At 41.8% G+C, this 22,237-nt stretch overlaps 2 protein-coding genes across 2 annotated transcripts; both read left to right on the top strand.

The window, feature by feature from the left end:
- Positions 1 to 3,125: 3,125 nt before the first annotated feature.
- LOC310989816 (G-protein coupled receptor 4-like) lies at positions 3,126 to 4,281 on the top strand (the record flags this gene model as incomplete). The annotated part of the gene is made up of 3 exons (XM_083976967.1): positions 3,126 to 3,326; positions 3,460 to 3,647; positions 3,759 to 4,281. 3 exons carry the CDS (start codon positions 3,126 to 3,128, stop codon positions 4,279 to 4,281), a joined length of 912 nt encoding a protein of 303 aa, XP_083833093.1.
- Positions 4,282 to 13,403: 9,122 nt separating this feature from the next.
- On the top strand, positions 13,404 to 18,170 carry dhx58 (DEXH (Asp-Glu-X-His) box polypeptide 58). Its single transcript, XM_083976419.1, has 12 exons — positions 13,404 to 13,519; positions 13,746 to 13,936; positions 14,038 to 14,242; positions 14,327 to 14,517; positions 14,615 to 14,728; positions 14,935 to 15,067; positions 15,232 to 15,417; positions 15,533 to 15,783; positions 15,886 to 16,197; positions 16,280 to 16,470; positions 16,577 to 16,676; positions 16,816 to 18,170. The coding sequence occupies exons 2-12, from the start codon at positions 13,760 to 13,762 to the stop codon at positions 16,999 to 17,001; spliced, it is 2,046 nt and encodes a 681-aa protein (XP_083832545.1). The 5' UTR covers positions 13,404 to 13,519; positions 13,746 to 13,759; the 3' UTR covers positions 17,002 to 18,170.
- Positions 18,171 to 22,237: the final 4,067 nt, after the last annotated feature.

The raw sequence follows: 22,237 nt of genomic DNA, 5'->3' as shown, positions 1-22,237 counted from the left end.
ATAGATGTGCTTTCTCCAGATGCACGATGAGCTGTTTCCGACGTCACACCCTCCGTGTATGTAAGCCGGTGTCCTGCTCCATATTCCTCAGGTTTGGGCCCTGGCTCGCCATCAGAATTGATTCATACCAACCTGCATAGAGCAGCAGTTTTATATCTTAGTAATCTCTTTTTATACATTTATCTAAATCAACTGTACAGTATCTCTTTCTAATCTTACATCAATGGACTTGACCATTCACATTGACAATATATCAGCTATAAAATTATTTTTTAAACAGCCAACACACACAAAAGTGTGTAATGTAAAATGTTTTTAACTGTTTTTAGCTTTTACCACCGCATAGTGCACACAAAATATGAATTAAATCACATATCAATCATGTTTGAGAATGATTCATTGAATTACTGTCCCTCAATAACTCAAATGCACACAGCTGCACGTGTTTTAGCTCACAAAAACAGCTTGTTATTAGCTGTTTAGCATTAGCTAGCATTTAGCAATAGCAGGAGGCATATAGCAATAGATTTAGCACTGATAATTTTCAACACAAAAATACAAAATTAACCACATTCTCAACTTCAGTACATACTCTTATATACCTCCGGTTGGTTTTAAATATTTTCTCAGAAACATAACGACACATACTAATGATTTATTCATGAAATGAGTGAGTAATTAGCCGTGGTCGGCAGCCGCTAGCATGCTATGCTAAGCGCTAATGGTTGCTACTCACCGGAGTTTTCTCTCGACAAAAACACAACAACACGGTAATGTCCGGCACTCCAAAAACCTCCTCACGGTTTCGTATACCTCACGGGATGAATAACTCAAGACAAAATAAAGATTTAGCCACTTTTTGTCTAGTTATTAACATTAGCGTACTCTCTCTCTTGGCTGTAGTGTGTCTGTCTTCATCGGCATCAGTGAAGAAAACAAGCAGGCGAAGCAAGGAACTACTAGCGTCAGCGGCGCTTGTGTGAGGAATGCGCACCCTGCTGGTGAAATAAAGGAACTACATCTACAAACTCATTCAGACTGTATCTCAACATGGTTTATTTTCTACAGTCTATGGGTTAAACTAGAAATATTGGGGATTACACTGTGTGTGTAACTAAAGGGTGTTACAATGTTGTGTCTGCAGTTGAAGGACTTCCCACACTCGCTGCAGAGGAACGGCTTCTCCCCCGTGTGGATCCTCATGTGCATCTCCCACAGACCCCGGCCGCACACGTCTTTGAGTTGAATCTCCATGTGATTCACCAGAGAGACGGTGGGGTGAAGGCTTTCCCACAGACTTTGCAGCAGATTCGTGATTTGTTTTTCTTTGACTTAAAACAAAATGGAGTGACCTCCTGGAGTGTGTTCACCAGCACATATGGCACTGCAGTGAGAAAAATGTGTGTAAAATCTGAGAAACATTATGAAAATAGAATTGCAGACAGTTTATATCAAATGACAAAAACTGGCATCTCATTTACAAAAAAGTAAAAAAAAGAAAAAAAAACACCTAGAACTGTAGTTTTTGTTGTAAGTTCTTTCTGCCTTGTTTATTAATAAACTAAACAAGATTCAGCTTGTTTAAATTTGAGCTGCAACTCCTCACTCTCCTTTCTGACAACATTTGTCTCAGATTAATCTCTCTAATATTTTCTCATCAGTGCAACATTAAAAACAACTTTTATTCTAATTACAATAAAACCAATAGATGAAGACACAGACATAGAGAAGCAAAGCATCTACAAGTTTATAGTTTATGAATGTGACTCCCAGCATTGAATTCACATGAAAACTACATCCGTCTTCGTCAGTGGTCAAGATTAGATGAGGCAGAGATCACATCATGAAGGGAGGTCATGAGTTATCATGCAGCGTTGCTCAATTTCACATTATTAGACTGTGTGGATGAGAAACAACAGACTCTGCTAAAAGAAACTCATCCAGGTGGTGATTCAGCAGCTTCAAAAGGTAACGTTTCTGTATGTCACACTATTTAAAATCTGATCAAATTGTTTTTCATTTTTTCCCCAAATTGTTTTCATGAATCATCTGTGACATAATGCTGCTGAATAAAGCAGAACATAGTGTGGCATAATGAAATGTTCAAGGAAAATCCTCATTGATTGGCACTGTGCAACTGCTTTAGCAATTCTGCAAGTTCAAATTCAAACTAGTTTTCATGTGTCTATTTTCAAGCCACTGCTAAAAAGTTAGTCCAAATCATGTTCTGACAGATAACATCTGTATTGCGTGACACTGCACAAGGAAATTGTTTATAACCCCAGTATCTCTTCCTATTTCTCAGAAATAAAAACAGTTACAATTTCTCAGAACACACATAGTGCATTCACTTTTGTTGTTGTTGTTTCCATTGGACATTTTTCAAAATGTCTAAAACTTTTTTTTTTTTTCTGTAATGTGAAGTGGTCTCTGTTGTCTATCCAATCTGGGGGAGGACTGGTATGAATCTACTGCAGATAATCTACAGACTGTCCATGATTACCTCATAACAACTGTGTCTAACCTCTCAGTTAGAGATTAGAACAAGCTGACCCGGGTAGTCAACCCGGATAAATTTACGCAAAGCTGTCGATGTGTGTTCCCGTCGGGGGCAGTCGTTTTTCGGCAAGCAGTCTCTTTTCGGCACATACACTGGCTTTGCATTTACCTCAAAAACAACTGTGTCTCATAATGTTCCTTTATAATTTCATAGCGTGGTGAATGTGCAGTGCAGCTCACAACTTGTCCACAACAGCGTTTTGGAGTTGTTGGATTTTGTATTTGATGAGTTTTCACTGCTACACCTGCCCCGCTGATCTAAAAACAGCGTGCATCCACAAATAAAGGTAACGAACCTACTCCTAAAACGATGGGGATTATGGCAATGGGCGAATTTGCCAGAATGTTAAAATATCCCTATAAATTGTCATCAAGATCAATATCCTAACATACGGAAAATTCTAGGTTGATAGTGTGTAGTTTAGTGTAGTGAGGGATGACCTCACACTTTTACCGAATAGACCCGCGGGCCAGATTCACCTCACAGCTTTAGTATTATCACTGAACGATGTGAGGTCTACATTAAAATACATGCTCTTCTCTCTAACAACAGATTTGATAGGAATATGGAAGATTTCCACATTAACAACACCTCAGTGGACAAAAGCTACAATAACAGCAACATCGAGTCAGACTACGAAAGAAGAATCAACAACATCATCAGAATCATGATGAAATATTCACTCTTCAGGAATGTGATGATGGGCATCATCATCATTATCAGCCTGCCACTGGCTCTAGTGGCCATCCGCCAACTTTACTCTCTGGTGAGGACTCAGTACATGACTGAGGAAGAGTTTGATGACATATGAGTGCAGTTTTCAGCAGAACAAGATAAAATCATCAGCTCACAACATGTTTCCAACCACAGTGTTTACTCTTCTCAATGTTTTCCTGCAGGTCAGAAAGGATCACGTGGCTCCGATCTACATCATCAACCTTCTCATTTCTGACATCATTCAGCTCTGCACCATGATCGTTGATATGGCAACACCGAAGACTTTCATCATCACAAAAACCTTAATTTCAGTTTACAGTTATTGTGTGATGACCAGCGTTGGATTCATGGTGTGTGTCGCTCTGGAAAGGTAGCTATCAGTTTACAAAGTGTGTGTAGCTTTTCTCTGTCTGATTATTTTATTTTATCATAATTCAGAATCAAACTCCACAAAGACGACCTGTGTGTCTGTGTATTACAGGTATTTGGTCATCGCCTGGCCGCTGTGGTACCGCTTCAGACGAAACATCAAGACCTCTGTCTTGGTCTGTGTGGTGGTCTGGATCTTTCCTCTTCTCTTTTTCTTCAGTTTTGGAGTTTCTCAGAAGGCCTTGCAAATCATATTTGGTGTCTTCTTCCTCCTTCCACTCCCTCTGTTCATATTCTTCCTGTTTGGGACCATTAAAGCTCTGTCTGCAGCCATCAGTGTCCCTCCTGAAGAAAAACGACGAATTGTGGCCATTTTGGTTTTGGTGCTGCTTATTTACACACTGCTGTTCCTGCCTGCCGTCATTTATCAGTTCACAGAAGACGCGAGGACTAATGATACCTTCAGGATTGTTTCTGTCACTTTTGTAAGGCTCAGTCCTCTTGCAGACTTGTTTCTGTATGTTTTCAGTAGGAAAGGAGCTGGAGACAAGTTTTTGGCCTGTGTATGTCGTTGCAGGATGAACAGTGACGGAGATGTCAGCATGACTGATGTCAAAGACAGTCGCTCCATGTAGAGTCAGCAGACAAACATCATGAACGATCACAACTTATACATGTGGGTCTATTTCTTAATTTTGTGGCTTGACTGTGTGTTGTTTTATTTGTAGTGAATAGCTTTTCGCATTTAATCTATCTCTTTACAGTAATAAACCTGTAAAGAGAGGGTCTAATAGTGACAGAGATGTCAACTTATAGACAGTTGCTCCATGTAAAGAGAAAAAGAAGGATAAAAATAAAATGGAGGAAGAAGAGACAAATCAGATACTGTCCTCCAACAGGATTCACCACGTTACAGTACGTCTAACTATTAATTCACTGTAACACAAAGCTTTGTTTTCTCTTTGTCTATTAAAGGTTTATGTATATCATTATTACATTTACAAAAACAATGTTGAGTATGGCATTCTTCATTCAATGTTCTAAACCCATGCAACAAAAGAAAAATCAAGATTGTTTCAGTAGAAATTGCAGCACAAAAGACATTTAAAGCAACTACAAAGAACTTTCAACTGGATATACAAAAGTCTCTTGTTTCTCCTGATATCTCTGGATGACCTACACCAGCAAATGAGGCCATCGGTGAAAAGATAAGCTATTTCTTAATAGTGTGACTCGTGGACAAGTTGTGACCTGCACATTCACCAGGCTATGAAATAATAACGGAACGTTACGAGACGGAGTCGTTTTCAAGGTAAATTTATGCAAAGCAGCCGATGCATGTTCCCGTCGGAAGCAGTTTTTTGGCAAGCAGTCTCTTTTCGGCACGAGAGTGACTTTGCATTTAACATTCCATTATTATCTCATAGCGTGGTGAATGTGCAGGTCACAACTTGTCCACAAGAGTGTTTTGGAGTTGTTGGATTGTGTATTTGATGAGTTTTCAGGGAAAGCAGCAAATACCATAGGCGTCCGTAGCGTTAGCTGAGTAGCTCGCGACTCCGCCCTGCCGATCAAAATAGCTTGAACCAACAATTAAAGGTAACAAACATAGCCCTAAGACTATAGCGATTACAGCAAATTTGCCAAAATGTTGAAATATCCCTTTAAGGGCAGAGGGGCGCAGAACGCAGATCAGAGATGTAACAAAGTCGATCAGCGACCTCTGGCCTAGGGTGTCCTGGTGCCACATGCACTGATGGACACCCTTATCCCTGAACATGGTGTTCATTATGGACAAGCTGAGACTAGCACTCAAGTTGAACAGAAAAACACCGCTCAGGTTTAGATTGGGGAGGCCGTACCTTGCTTTTGTATGAAGTAGTAGTTTAAGGAGGTGGAAAAATGAAAAAGAGTGAAGGATGGAAACAAGTGGAAGCTGCATAAAAGTTTAGATGCGATAGATAGAACTTAAGTTCAATCCAGTGACATGAGTGTTCAACCTGTTGCATGTGTGTTTGTGTGTAAAGCTGCATTACCAACACACATTTATCTGACTCTCTGATGACTTCAGATCCAGACGTCAGACAGCGGTTTGGATTGAAAATAAATGTCCTGTGTGTTCACCAGCACACACTGAGCTGTAGTGAGAACTCTCTATCTTCTGTATACGACCATCATCATAATGGAGTATATTCCACACCACATAATCATTCTGCAAATCATTTACAGTGTTACAGTAAGAATTTAATGTTCTAAAAAAATTCTGAGCAACATTATGAAGATAGAAATATAGACAGTGTATACAAATGACCAAAACTGGCATCTCTTTAGCATCAATAGTAATGTAATGTTACATGAATCTGAGCTCTGACCTGTCTCTACTTCTGCAACTATCTATTTAACTGTACAAATGTCAAAAAGATGACTGGAGGAGGAAACTCTGAAGAAAATACCAGACACTGGTTATAATCTGTATTTTTGGACTGATCAACAAAAATTGGACGAAAAAACTAAATTAATGTCTCAAACACTTGATTTTATCCTCCTCCTCTAACTTCACCAACAACTGGGAGACATGGTCCTTCATCACCATGAACACACAGTCGTTTATAGTGACTTAAGTTAACATCACTGTGTCAACTCTGTTTCTTCAAGGTTTTGTTTCAAAAAATGATAATTACATACCAGAAACTAACTTTTTCACTACACAAAATTTTAAAGCATTTCATTAATTTTTAAAGTTATATTTAGAGAAAATGCAAACCGTCTTGGCAACTTTTCAATTAAACGTGTTTTACTCCTGAAAAAAGAGTCTTTATTTTACAAAACTTGAATTAGTAAAGACAAGTTATCTTATAAGACATGGTTTTAAAATGTATTACATTTGAGTAATATTAATATTTACCCTAATTTGTTTGCAACAGAGTTGACGGTGAGTACGCTGATTTTAAGATTAAATATTTAAAATCTTGCAGGTGTAAGCTTGGAAAATGCTGGAAATGTTACATTTAAAGTATTCTCTATGAGAATGAAAACGTTTTAATGGAAAAAATGATTCTTATTTTTTGTTGTCTGTCTAAACTTCAAATGTACCCGCAATTCTGAAATGGGCCATAAGCCTGCGCGCGCGCACACACACACACACACACACACACACACACACACACACACACACACACACACACACACACACACACACACACACACACACACACACACACACACACACACACACACACACACACACACACAGAGGCACTTATAGAAAAACCACATGTGAAGTTCATGTGGTTTTTCTGTAAGGGAGCAGCTGCTTGAGGACATTACTGAACCGTTTTAGTTCAAAATGAAACTATATATTCATAGGATGTGATGCAGCAGTGTGTAAGTGCATCTAACATTGGATTTATCAGCAAGAAATAAGACATAGAATACCTTAGTCTGGCCTTTTTAATGCCAAACTGTTAGTCAAGACTGGGAAAAGTTTGTTTGGATTGAACAGACTAAACTTTGAGAAGCATTTTAACTCTCATCATGATGACAAATTAAAAATGTGTGAGCGCTGTGATCAACAAACACATTTTCACATTTACACACACATTAAAACCCATCTCTATTCCCTCTTTTTTTGTCTTGTTGATTTAACAAGGTGATTGTGTGCTGAGTTCACAGATTGTTTTGCTGCCCCCATGTGGCTAAAAGATCTTTTTACACCTTTAAACCTTCAGTATTTTTATTGTGTGGTGACTATGAGCATCACCTCATGTTACAGATGGCACTGATAAGAGCAGGTAACAGTGTAAACATGTTTGTAGTCTATCCAGGACCAGAGATGAAGAAGAGTCAGGATAATATTGTAGTTCTGAGGTGAAAAAGGCAAAACTGGCACAGTAAAAGAAGCTGTTATCACCACATTAACAGAGCAGTCACTTCTCAGTTGTGTGGCTTTTCATGTGAAGTCTCACATAAGTCTTTCTGTGGAAGCCTTTCCCACAGATCCCACAGCGGTGTGGTTTCTCCCCGGTGTGTGTGCTGCTGTGCTGCTTCAGGGTCGAGTGGTCGCTGAAACACCGGCCGCACACGTTGCAGAGGTACGGCTTCTCGCCCGTGTGCGTCCGGATGTGCCGCATCATGTTGTGTCTGCAGTTGAAGGACTTCCCACACTCGCTGCAGAGGAACGGCTTCTCCCCCGTGTGGATCCTCATGTGCATCTCCAGGCTTCCCTGACTGTCGAAACACTTGCCGCACACTTCGCACACCTTCCCGTTTTTGTGAGTTTTCAGGTGAAGTTTTAAGTTTTCCTGTGAATCGAAGTGCGTCCCACAGACGCCGCAGAGGTCTGTGGCGTGGCTTTTGGCGTGATTCACCAGGGAAACCATGGAGTGGAACATTTTCCCGCACACTTCACATATGGTCCGGCTCTGCTGCTTCTTCGGTGACGAGGCCTTCTTGATCTTCCTCTCGCTGTCGTTGCCGCTTTCGTTCTCGTTTGCGGACGTGCTGTTCGGGTTGAGGTTCTTCTTGTGCAAATGGACCTGCAGGTGTCGTTTCAGCGTGGAGTAGTCGTTGAAGCATTTGCCGCAGACCGAGCAGGGATACGGCTTTTCCCCCGTGTGTATCCTGATGTGTCTCTTCATGTTGTGGCGACAGTTGAAGGACTTCCCGCACTCGTTGCAGTTGAACGGTTTCTCCCCCGTGTGGACCCTCATGTGCGTCTCCAAAGAGCTGGACGCCCCAAAACATTTCCCGCAAACGCTGCAGATTTCAGCTTTCACGTGTGTTTTCACGTGAACTGTAAAACTCTCCTCTGTCTCGAACTGTTCCCCACAGACACCGCACGCCTCCTTGGGGTGAATGTCCATGTGATTCACCAGAGAGACGGTGGCGTGGAAGGCTTTCCCACACACTTTGCAGCAGATTCGTGATTTGTTTTTCTTTGTCGGGTGCAGTTTCGGAGCCATCGGCAGACGGGGCTCCCTCTGCTTCTTCCATTTGTCCTCGACGTCGCTGTCGTCGCTCTGAGACCCGTCACTGCCCCTCCACTCCTCGTCGCTCTCGTCAGTCACAGAACAGCTGGAGGACGCCTCGTCATCGTCCTCCACCTTCGTCTGGTCCAGCTCAGCCGAGGTGCTCGGTAGCGGATCCCCTCCCTCGGCTTTAGGGCTGCGACGGCTGGACTCAAGCTGGTCGACCTCATCCTTCACGTACGGAGGTGTGAAGATGATGCTGATGGTGTTGTCTTCTTCCAGCTCCTCAAGCTGCGTCTTCTCGTGGGAACTGGGAGGCTCCTCCAGGCTTTCCTCCGTCTGTGGAGGCTCCTGTTCCAGAGCCGAGGTCCAGTCCGGTTCACACTGCCCCTCCTCCTCCTCCTCCTCCTCCTCCTCCTCCTCCTCCTCCTCCTCCTCCTCCTCCTCCTCCTCCTCCTCCTCCTCCTGCTGCTGCTGCTGATCAGGGGGGAACCCCTCGTCCCAGACAGAGAGAGCCAGCTGTGGTTGGTCTGCAGAAAAAAACAGAGGTGATAACTTCAATTACTGCCGTTAGAAATAAAGAATAAACAGAAAATCAATCAAAACACAACAGAATGTATTTTAGAGTCATGATTTACAAAATAATAACAAGAATTGTGGATATCTTCAAACTTCCAACAAACAATAATTTTACATTTCTAGCCTATCACAATAATTTTTTTTCTAACTCTTATTTTTCACATTACGGTAGTCTGTTGAGACAACTTTGTGAAGATGCTTGTATATGTGGAAAAACTGGTCAGTTAAGAGTTCTCAGCGCCTGATCAAAGAATTAGTGATCACATCATCCCTACAACCTGATAAGCATTATCAAAATATCTGTAAAAGACCTTGAACTGAAACCGATTTATGTCACATTTCAATCACATCTCAGTAAATAAATTAACACAAGTACGACTTAAGTCACATCAGATCATGAGTTAAACCTCAAAATATTTACAGTCTTGTATAAACCAAAGTTAAAGGTTGACAGTGTCAGTTTGAGTTGTTAATAGCTTTTTATTTTTGCTCCACATAACACATATAGGCCATCAATAGACAGTACAGTAGTTGCCTATTGTCGCTAGTGATTAAAATCAGTTACCGCTGATAATCACCAGATACAGTGAGGTTTTTCTACTGTAAATCTGGAGCACTTGGGTAAATCTCCGTTTTGCCGAATACGAAATTATTCATTTGCAATCAACAATAAAAGTTAAACTAGAGCCTATCACGGATACAGATTCGCCGATAATCAAGAAAAAAAAAGAAAAGAATTAGTAGACATTTCCATGGAGTTTGGCTTGCATTAAGCAGGTATGACGTCCTACCCCGGAAGGGCCTGGTTAATGTGAGGCATTATAACCTGCTTTAACATTAATCACATTAATAACAGGCTATCTCAATGATGCAGTCATGTTTATGGAGACCGAGGGCTCAGCTACAGGAAGTTAAGTCACTACATATTTCTGACACCACTTCATTTGCAGCAGCAGGGTGGGCGTTAACGGGACTCATAATGATCGCGGTTCAGGACATAGTCAGAGCCTGATGTCTGATGACCACACATGGTGAAAGACGGAAAAAGCAAGCAAGCAAAAAAAAAAGAAAAAAAAGAAGCGAGAATGGGAGTGCATTCTCGCGATGCACAAACCTGGGAGTTTGTTGATCTTTATTTCAGGTTTGAAAACTGTCTGCAGCATCCTGTGCTGTCGGTGGATCTCCCGTTTGGAGAGCAGGATCTCCTCCTCGTAGCCCGCGATGGTCTTTTGAACCGCCTCGAAGATCTCCTCTGCGGCCGCGGACAGCCGCTCGCTGACCAGCACCCTGAGCAGCTGGATGCTGGACATGATGCGGATGGGCCGAAGCCGGCGGGTTTCTTATCACTTTGAAACGCTGTTTATTGTTGTGGAGACGGCGGAACCACATGCAACGTTTCACCACTGGTCAAGTTAGCACCTGTAGTACGCAGCTGGTAAGACATGTTTCCTGTCACGGTGTTATTCTTTTCAAAATAAAAGCGACATTTCTCTGATTTTCACGTTCTACAGAGGAGATACGCTGGTCCATGCCTATGTTCCCACAGCCTTATGTTCCCACAGTCCTATGTTCACACAGCCCTATGTTCCCACAGTTCTAAGGTTTTCCTCAAAATTAGGCCCTATGTTCCCACTGGACTCTCTCTACCTATCTGGACTCTATCTATCTGGCCTGTCTAGCCTCTACACCGGGTCTTTTTTTTTTAACTAAACTTAACCAACTCTTTTCTTCATTGCCTAAACCCAACCAATTGTGGGACCAAAGGGCTGTGGGAACATAGGGCCTAATTTTCAGTGACAACAAAAGTTAGAAATGTGGGAACATAAGGCTGTGGGAACATAGGGCTGTGGGAACATAGGAATGACCCCGATAGGGCTAATGATTGATGCCCTGAACTACAACTCTGACTTCAACTTGTGCAGCTTCTTTTAGTCTTGAATCAAAATGTCTGAGGTCAAATGAAGCCTATAATTGTACATGGTTATTTACAAATCTTGTATCTCGTATTACACATTTAAATTGATTGTATGTGTAATGGGCTCTTTGCACAGCTCTGCTACTTCCTGAATTTAATGCTGCTCCTTTATTTCCTGTCTTACATTATTGGACAAACTGATTAATCCAGGTGTGTGTGACCATTGTGACTCCTCACTCAGACACACCTGGATTAATCAATTCGTCCAATAATGTAAGACAGGAAACAAAGGAGCAGCATTAAGTTCAGGAAGTAGTGGAGCTGTGCAAAGAGCCCATTGCATTTGTTGAACTGTGTTGAAAATCTAGTGTTTTATGTGATACCAAACAAAATGTCCATATTTTACACTTAATTCTTCATACTTGGTCATTTATCTATTGTGAAATTTACAACAGTGCTGACACTATCCTGAAACATGCGTCCTGTAAACCTTACGACTCCTATTAATTAAACAGAATAAATACATTTAGAGTGGATACAACTAGTTAAGAACAGTGTTTAACTGTTAACTATGCAAACTCGTCTTTAGCTCAGATGTGGACCAATATGAGGACAGCTAATTGTCATAGTCTTCTTTTTTCATGTCATTGTGATGTGATTTTTTGAATTTAACTTAATTTCCAGCAGATGGCAGCCTTCCCAAAAGAAATCAAACCAAAATCATTGAAAGCAGCAACTGCACCTGACAGAACACTTACCTCTTGAGGCTTCAGTTTAAGGTGTCAAAAGACAAAAAGGTTTAGCTCACCCACAGTGGCTGTCATTTCTACTGTATGTGGTTGTGTTGTTTTCAGTATAGACTTACTTGAAGTTTGCTTTGCTTTAAAAACACAGTAATTGTTCAGTTGAATGGACGGCCTTACTTCAGGGAGTCTCACGTCTCTATGGTTGCCTGGAAGGAAAACAAAATGTCTGAGTGGAACAAACAACATGCAAATGATTTTGCTTGTTAGAGCTGAAAATGTAAAATAAAGTTTGTCCTGAGGGTGGTGCTAGCAGACACAGCTTTGTTTTGTTTCTCCATTAAAGAAACTGAAAAACCACTGGTGTGAGGAAAAAATGATTATTATATTTCCTTGAATGTTTACCACTATGCATTGGATTAATCCAGCAAGTCCAGCAAAACACTGACTTGCAATTGAAACCGAAAAAGTTTCTGATTAACCAGGGGTGAGGAGAAGACAGGTTAAACAGCTCTGAATCAACTGTAGGTTTCGCTTTTCTGATGGCATAATAAGGCTCAGTCAGGATGTGTGCAAAAACACAGGATGATTTCATAATGTTCAGCAGAACACCAACTGTATGCCAACAACAACAAAAACATGATAAAGTTTTAGCTATTGTTATATATAGAGCCTTGTCACTGATGGAGCTGAAAATGTAAAATAAAGTTTGTCCTGAGGGTTGGGCTGGCAGACACAGCTTTGTTTTGAGGGGTCACCTTTTAAGACTGATCTGAAGAAAAATAATTTCTAAGAAAGAGGAGGGGGGGAACGGGGCACAAACCAAATGCTGAGGAGTAGAGCTTTGTATGGGGTGAAAGGAAAAGCAGTGAGAAGAGTCAGGAATAGGGCATACAGTATAAAACCCTCCAGAAAGGAATTAGGAGATTTTACAGTTGGTGTGTGAAAAGCTCTGCAGTGGATGGATGGACACATGAAGACTGTAGTATGCTGTTAACAAGTGTTAGCAGACGGGATAAAGTCCAATTTTCAACTCCTATTTTAAAGCATTCCCACTTTGTTCATTTATCAAGATATAATACTTTACTTATTATTTTGAATGACACCCATTGTGCATTGTTGGTATGGATGAACCCTTTCACTTTCAAGTTCAGCAAAACACAAGTTAATACAAGTGTCTGAATAACAAGGAGTGAGCTTTAAACAGCTCTGGAGTTTCCCTCAACAGTTAACAGGCCGTAGGTTTCGCTTTTTTCATTGCATGGGGCCCAGTCAGGGTGTGTGCAAAAACTGAGGGCGTTTTCATTGCCCTCAAGATAACACCTCAGCTGACAGCTGTAGCCTCTAATAGAATCAATACCACATTTATAGTATATGAAGATGAGCTTGAATATGGATTCATCACCAAAAAGGATTATGGCAGATAATGTTTTATGTCACTGTAGTTCAGACTTCTCCTGTCACTGCATAATACCAACTGTATGTCAGACCTGCAGAGCCTCCTTCATCAGGGCCCCATTTCCCGGTTACAGGAGCCTTTACTTTCGTTTTCCCTTCCTGACGTCTCACAGCTGATCACGGGAATTTAAAACTCAACTGCAGCCACTGTATGTGCTGATAGTGGACAAGGAGAAGCTGACGGCAGCACACAGTTCTCCACAGCGGACTGGTGAGTTAATAAAGGCCAACTTCTTTTCAAACAGCTCATGGATAAATGACACTGAGTGGTCTATTTATTCAGCGTGCAGAAAGGCTTGTTTGTTTTCTCTCGGTTCACTCAGATAGAGCCAGATTGCGTGTTGTCAATGTTTCAAACAGCTCTGATGTACAATCCAGTGTTCATTGCTGTCTTGCAGTCGTTGGATTCTGTGTCATTCTGATATGTTGTCAAACAGGAATAACGTTAAGGATGGAAGATTTTAAACTGTACTCGTACCAGAAGGAGGTGGTTGAAAGGGCTCTCCAGGGGGAGAACATAATCATCTGGCTGCCGACAGGAGGTGGAAAGACCCGTGCTGCTGTGTATGTGGCTGAAAGACATCTGGAGACCACCACTCGGGCTAAGGTGGTGGTCCTGGTGAACAAGGTATACAGAAGTACAGGATAATAACAAATACAGTTACGGATCATTGAACAACCAGTGTGGCTAAAGGTTACCCAATGTTTTCAATGTGTGCTACAATGCAGGTTCACCTTGTGGACCAACATTACAAGAAAGAGTTCAGACCTCACCTGGGCCTTGACTACACAGTGATACCAATCAGTGGAGACAGTGATGAGAAGGACTTCTTTGGAAAAGTGGTGCAGAAGTCAGATGTGGTCATCTGCACGGCACAGATCTTATACAACGCTCTGATTAACACGGAAGACACCAAACACGTCGAGCTCTCAGGTCAGTAGAACTAAGCTGCTAATCACATCTTTGATTATGTTGTTATGATGACAAGGTGAATTGACTCTTTATGGGTCCTTGCAGATATCACTCTACTGATAATTGATGAGTGTCACCACACCCACAAAGAGACAGCCTACAACAAGATAATGAGGTGCTATGTGGAGAAGAAGTTGAAAAGAGAAGGCCGCCTACCACAGATCCTGGGTCTCACCGCATCACCAGGGACAGGAGGCGCAAAGATCCTGGACAAGGCTGTAGAGCATGTCCTGCAGGTGAGCATCCATGTCTTTGTCTTTTATCATACGCGCCACTGAAATGATCTGTCGAATCTCTCGCAACTTCTTTCTTCTTCATCTTCTTCCGTCTCAGATTTGTGCCAACTTGGACTCAGCCATAGTTTCAACCAAGAACTATGCTCCTGAATTGAAGGAGAAGGTACCCAGGCCCATTAAGTCATTTGACATTGTGGACAAAAGGCCAATGGTAAGCCAAATAGACTCTTCCTTTTAAACAATAAAACCACTATTTATAGAATTTAGAAAATCTTCTGAATTGGCCTGGGGACACTAAAATTAATGGGATTATATCAACCAAGTCCTTAAATGGGATTGTGCCATATTTAAACAAAGTCTTATGTCATCACACCACTTATAAAGTTGCTAAAACACAATATTTTGATCGTCTTTTAGGATCCATTTGGGGATCAGCTGAAGCGTATGATGGAGATGATCCATGGGTACATGAACCTACCTCTAGACTTCAATCTGAGAGAGTGTGGCACCCAAGAGTATGAGGCAGATGTGGTGATTTTAGAGCAGCGAGGTAAGAACAGTTTTCTTTTTTATCCCAGAAAGTGAAGTTGTTTTAAGGGTGTTCACTTGTGATGCCAGGGAGACCTAATTTGTCTTTGTGACAGGGTGAGGCAAATTAGATGTAAATCAAATGTTTCTGTTGACATATAATTCATGGTGTTTTTCTTGGATCAGGGGTAAGAGAGGACAGCAGGCTGCTGGCACAATGTGCTCTCCACCTCAGACAGTACAACGATGCCCTGCTCGTCAATGACACCCTGCGAATGATTGATGCTTATTGCTCACTAGAGGAATTTTACAGCAAAAAGTCAAACACAGCCATCGATGGAACAGACTTCTTCCTGGTGGGACTCTTCCAAGGTGGGAAAACTCAGAAGTTTAATCACTTGTCTAGATATGTTCAGGTGAATGAGTTTACAATGCTTACAATGTAATTTTTACTACATCGTTATATGCCACTGTCTTTGCTACACAGAGAATCGGGTGGAGCTGAAGCAACTTGCAGGGGATTCTCGTTTTGAGAATCCAAAGATGGGCAAACTTGAGGGTGTTCTGCTAAAACAGTTTGACCAAGGTAAACAATCGAGGGGGATCCTCTTCAGTAAAACCCGAAGAAGCACCTTATGTCTAAATGACTGGGTCCTCAACAACAGATCGTTACAAGGAGCCGGCATCAAGGCAGACATCCTTACTGGGGCTGGCAATGGCAGCAATCACATGACACAGGTGTGTTTTGGCATATGATGATCTCCTATGAAGTCCTTCAAAATCATTTCAACTTCACTATGGGAATGTTTTCATGCATCTTGTTCCAAACTTTCCTTGTAGAACGAGCAGACGGAGACCATCCGCAAGTTCCGCCAGGGTTCTCTCAACCTTCTGATCTCCACCAGCGTGGCTGAAGAAGGACTTGACATCCCAGAATGTAACCTGGTGGTGCGCTATGGACTTCTGACCAATGAGATTGCTCAGCAGCAGGCCAGTGGACGTGCCAGAGCACAAAACAGCCAGTATTCAGTGGTTGCCCAGCGAGGGGGGCGGGAGGAGCGCAGAGAGCTCACCAATGAGTACCTGGAGGAGCTGACCGGAAAAGCCATTGCTAAGGTCCAAGATATGAGCGACCAACAGTTTCGCAAAAAGGTGAGCATGCAGTACTCTGTTCAATCTTATTATTCCTCACTGTCAGAGCTCAGCATCACATTGCACTCTTCTTTGTCTCCAGATAATGGAGCTACAGACACAGGCCCTTCTTTGCAGTAAATTTGCAGAAACCCTCAAAACAGAGAAGAGAAGTCGTTATGCTGCTGCCAATATCCAGCTTGTGTGCCGAAACTGTTTCAAGTCTGTGGCCTCTGGCAGTGACATTCAACTTGTTGACAATGCGCACTATGTCAATGTCAATACTAACTTTGAGTAAGTTGAACTTCTTGTTAAGTAGTGGTAGAGGTAATCCAAAGTGTATTACAGCTAAAGCGTTTGCCAAATAACTGGTCTAATTGTGGCTCGTTTTTGTCCTCAGGAGACACTACAAAGTTGGTGCACAGGTGAGGCTTCCCAGGAGCTTTGAGGACTGGGAGCCAGGGTGCATTATCAGCTGCAAAAATGGCAACTGCAACAAGGTACAACTGACCTTTTACCAGACATTAATTTAAAGCTCAAACAGAGGCCCTGCTCTTCTCAAGGAAGTTCACCAACAGAGCTGATATGGGTGCTTATTGTATGTTGGCGGCTGACTATTTCTCTTATGTAAATTCACAGGAGTGGGGATATGAGATTAAGTACAAGCAAATTGCCCTGATGCCCAATCTAGCCATCAAGAATTTTGCTCTGGAGACACCTGATGGCAGGATAACTGTGAAGAAGTGGAAGGATATCCCATTCACTGTCGAGGACTTCGACTTTTACCAATACTGCCAAGACAAATACCCTGACCTCCTCGATTGAAACAACAACAAGAGAGCTCTGTCGGAGGTTCTCCTCGTGTCTCATGTCAGTTATTTTTTTAATGTTTTTGAAATGTTGTGCTCATTAAGAGAAACCACTACTATAGCATTTGAGGGGCTTGAATAATTACACGTGCACTTTAAAAACTCACACGTGGTAGCACTTATTTTTGCTGTGGGGGCAATGAGGCAGTAGTGTGCTAAAACCCATTACACATCGATCATGCTTGAAATTAGCATGACAGCTTTGTTTATGCCCAAGGTCCCAGCTCTCTTTGCATTGTGTTTTTTCCTGCTTCATGTCAAGTCAGGCACACAAACAAAGCAGAAAATGAACTCACTGTAACATGAACCTTAATCATCACCAACACTTAACATGTCATCATGAAGATGTTGCCTTCGCTCAGCTATTTTCAAACAATTTTAATGACAACAACATTTTTACAGTAGCATGTGTATGTGTTATGCTTGTATTATATAGATCCTGAATATGCCAAATAATGTCATCATTCCAATGTTTTAAAGGAGCTCAGATTTAACATAATCTTTGGCATCATTAAAATGCCAACTATGGCTACATTAGATCATGTTGTTGCTACTATTTTATATATTATTCTGTAGAGCTAACTGGTGTGTGTATGTAAGTCAATACTATAGTTATTATGGGACTAAAATGACAACTCCTTGACCTGCTTGAAAGATTATTATTCTATAAATGATTTGCCTCTGGGAACCACTAGGTGTCAGTGTTGGTTAGCTAATGTCCACAAGTCTGCTCCTACATTGCCCTTCTATCTCTGTACTGTATCTTATTACAAATTAAGCAAATAAGGCCAGGGTATACATTTTCTCTATTGGGTCTCAAATTGAAAACAATGAGCTGCTGATGCCCAGAGGCTCTGATGTCACAGGAGTGAGTCTGAAACCTCAGATGTGCTGTAAAAAAGGAGGTTGAGGAAGATGAATGAATAACTCTCTACTCACACCCATCGGACTCTGCTGAGGCACACTCATGATCAAGGCACTTTATCCCAGGACTGCTTCACTGGAGTGTCTTGTTTGCTGCTAGTGCAACATGGCCTCCAAACATACAGTGTATGCAGTCTGGAAATGAGAAAATACAATAGGTTGACAGGGGATGTAACAAAGTATTTTCATGCTTTCATTTTGATATAAACTGTCTAACTGTTTCTTTAAATCTGTTAAGGAAGACGTGTTATGTGCAGTAAAAATATCCCTCAAACCACAGTGTCTACATGAGCATCTCTTTGTTGGTTTTACTGACTGTTGCTACTGCCACAGTTCACTGTGCTGTTTCTGCATGACTGGATCAATACAGGGTTATGTACTTCAGCTTGGATCATTTAACACCATCCAAACAGTCTACATAGAGGAACAGATCTATTAGACTTGCAAATGATCATTTAACACACTAGCTTCAAAGATACAACAGTGTTTTTCAGAAGCCCCACAGCTTGATTTTCATCTATCCCCAAAAGACACATTTAGACAGCTTAATCATTTACAGTTCCATTTTGCTTCTGCTTTGTTTACATACATGAATCAGGCTTAATATACAGTAGCAGAGCTCTGGATATAATGAGCAGTTTACAAAACAAACTCAGATTATGAAACTAAAGCAACTGGCAAGGAAACCATTAATTTCAGGCTGGCAGCCACATTGGGTAGATTCATTTTTGAAGCCATAAAACATCTTCTATGTGCATCTCCGGGCAAGACATGATTAGGTCAGCCTCTCTGTGTCACATGTGTCGTAATCCTTTCAAATCTGGCAGAGAGCTGGAGTCAGTAGTGCTGCCATGGACGTAATCACACTAAAAACAGGCTCTGTTCCGGTGTCATGCCTGACTCAGACACAGGCAGGCACACAGGAACTGCACACAGTGTATGATTTACTCTGATCAGGCTGAGGCTCTATAATCAACACTGATTACTTCCTTTTACTTTCCAGCTCGACACCCCATGCATCTTAATTGCAATTAGCTCTCTTCTGAAATTAAAGCAGCTTTGAGTAGTTGAGCAAAGGATGCCAGCGTGCATGTGTGTGCGTAGTGCGTATGTATAGGTGTGTTTGTGTGAATTCAGGGGAGGCTGCCTGTGCATGACTGGATCAATATGGGGTTGTGTATAACAAACAATATTCTCCTTGTAATTCGTATCTAGGGCATGTCTTCCTACTGTCCTGTCTAATACAGTACATGAGCACTATATGAATCTGTTTGGGAATTCCTTGGCTTGCTGAAGGGAAATGCATCTTAGCTGAGAGACAGATGTTTTCTAAAGGCCATATGAGTTCACAGTAAACAATGCCTGAAATTCATAGCATGTTAGATAATACAAACCAAGCTACTTTCCTGAGATTTCTCCTCTCCTAGATTGTTAAGAGACAGGTAGACATGTAGTAAAAGGATCTGGACTGCATCCAACCAACCCTGGTCATACATTGAGGTCTGAGCTCGGATGAAAGTACAAGCCACTGGGGGAGCTACGGGGTCTTACCTGATCTGTTTTGATAGTTTTGGCCCAAGTCTTAAGAATTCTTATATTTTTTACCTGAAACAAGTAGGCGACTGATTGATTTGTTGATCCACACACAAAACAAAATGTTAATAATTTCAGTCATTTTTCAAATTTTCATATCCAAAATGCCAAAAACATGCATGTGGCAGCTTCTCCACTGTGCTGTTTTTTTTTCTGCAAATAAACTCATTGTGTTTGGGATCATGTACAAAACAAAGCAACCTGAATATACTGTATAACTTGTGCTCTTGGGAAACACAACGCCACTTTTCTTAATATTATTTTCAAACATTAAATCAAAAAGGTAACCAGAATTATGCAGAATAGTATTCAATGATGAAAAAAATAATTTCATTGACTTCATATTAGTCGTAATTCCCTCTTTCTTGGTAATAGTTGACGGACAGGAAAGCTAGAAATATGGCTCCTGCTACTACCTGGGTATTACCTGGTGCGTGATTGACAGGTCATTAGCATAGCCCGGTCATTGCATGGCCTAATTGTCTGTTTGAACTGTGAGCTAGCTGACCTAGCAACCTCTCTGTGTCGGACTACTGAGCCGGGCCCATTACGGCAGGAACCTGTCCACCCAGCCGGACTTTTTTTTTTTTTTTTCAAAAGCCCCAGTGAAGGACTGTTTAAAAGGAGCGGACATTTCTAAATCTCAACACAACCAAAGTGAGCTAATAAACAGAGATGTGGCTCAGCATGGCGCCGCCATTGTTGGAGTTCAGCTCATGGTAAGTGTGTTTACAAGTTAACTTTGAATTAGCAGCTTGTGTGTTTCCTACAAACTGTTTTTTCTTCCGAGTATCTTGTCGGTGTAAATAAGTTGAGGCCTTTCTCTTCAACACCACACAACTATGAGATGAGACTGACCTTGTTTGTTCCAGTCATGGCTTCGCGGTAAAGTTGGTTTGGTCATTGTTTACTTCACGTGAAGGAACAGCTAGCTAGTTGTGCGGTCTCTCTGGTAGCCATGGTGATGACAGGTGCAGGGCTAATGGCCGCCGCCACAGACATGAAAAATTCCCTGCTGAAATGAATAGGATACAGCCGCTGCCTGTTGTTGTAATGTGTGTGGCTTTATGGAGCTTCTACGCAAGAATTTGCTGTTGGGCCCGTGGTGAGTTAGCTGTCTTAGCATTATCATTAGCACTAGGCCACAGCCAGTGGAGTACTATGATCCCAAACTGATTTTGAGTCCATTGATCTGGACATGACATGACCTGGAAGCTTGAGCTAAAATGCTAACATATAAAATTAATAAAAACAGATTATGGACAGTGTTGGATCATGTTGGCTGCATGCGACACACCTCTTGTTTTTACATTTTAAATCTGTCCATAATATTTACTATTTTTTATAGGCTATGTAGGCCTCATGGTAGGCCTAAGTGGGGAACATTGCATTTCCTAGTATTCCTCCATATGTTATGATATTTCCTTAATTCAAAGTGATGGCTCATTAGAATTAAATGAGGCACATCCTAACAAGTGTGATGACAGTTCTATTCATTAAACATTACTCAGTTTAGTACTACTTGCAGTTGCAGTTGCACAATTTTGTTCCCATCATAGAGATGGCAGAACAAGCATGGTTGGCAATGAAATACTATTTCTAGCAGATGTTTTTCTACCTTTCCTATCATCTTGTAAACACCTTTTAAAATGTTTCTTGACCTCCCCTGTGGGTGTACAAGGATAGTATAGGGGCTGCAGAATCACAGTAGAGTATTATTGCTGTCTTGTGAAGCTGTCTTACACACCCATGAGGGATGGGTCATGAGATGGCAAGAAGCATAAGGCCTACCTACTTTGACTTTTAAATTAAGAAACGCTGTATGTATTCGGTGCATGAAATTAATGCAGTCAGACAACATGTGAAGGAGTAGAGACTACAAAGCTCATCAACACCAGGTCAGTCTCCTGACAAGTCACACCTGTTGGGGCCGGTGTTTCACACGGAGCGACGCATTCACGCTTGTCAACAGTGTGGAGAGCAGGCACGCCATTGTTTTCTGCTTGTGTAGTCTTCACACATTCTCTCTGCAGGACCTACAGTACACACAGGACACAGACAGCTAGACAATGACAGACACAAATAACTCGTACAGTACAGCGGGCCGGTCACCAGGACGGGCATGTCCTCTGGGAGCGCTCTGCTTGTCTGAGCCAGCTGCCCGTGCTGTCTGAGAGCTCGCTCGCCGCGTTGCTTGACGGCCTTCTTGCAGAGGTGATAGCACCTCATTGTCTCTATTCTCATGGCAACCCCGGAGGATCAGGTTGCCCTCAGTGACGAGACAGGCCGTGACATTTGCATTGTCCTACTGTGTGTTGTTATGTGTATACAGTGCCATCTGTGCATGTTTTGTAGTTCAAAGTGGTTATCAAGCTGCCGCCCAGCCTGTGTGTAATGTCTGTCAAGTCGACTAAGTTTGGAGGGCTGTGGTTTCTGAAGGGGGAGGGGGGTGTGTGGGTATCTTTGACATCTCTGTTTGGTGGTGCAGGACAGGTCGACCTCTTTGGGGACAGTTGGGCCTCAGCTCCCGTCAGAAAACTCTGAAGTGATTTCAAGATCGGAGCCAAAGAGAGGAAGAGTATTTTGAAATTTTACACGGAAAATTCATGTCTACATTTTAATTTCACGGTACATTCCTTTTTAACACTCAGTTGCTTGAAAACATGTTTGTGTTT

This window comes from Trachurus trachurus (genome assembly GCF_905171665.1).
Source record: "Trachurus trachurus genome assembly, chromosome: 8".
Classification (NCBI taxonomy): Eukaryota; Metazoa; Chordata; class Actinopteri; order Carangiformes; family Carangidae; genus Trachurus; species Trachurus trachurus.
The sequence above is the reverse complement of the archived record's forward strand: the minus strand, read 5'-3'. Positions and strand labels throughout refer to the sequence as shown.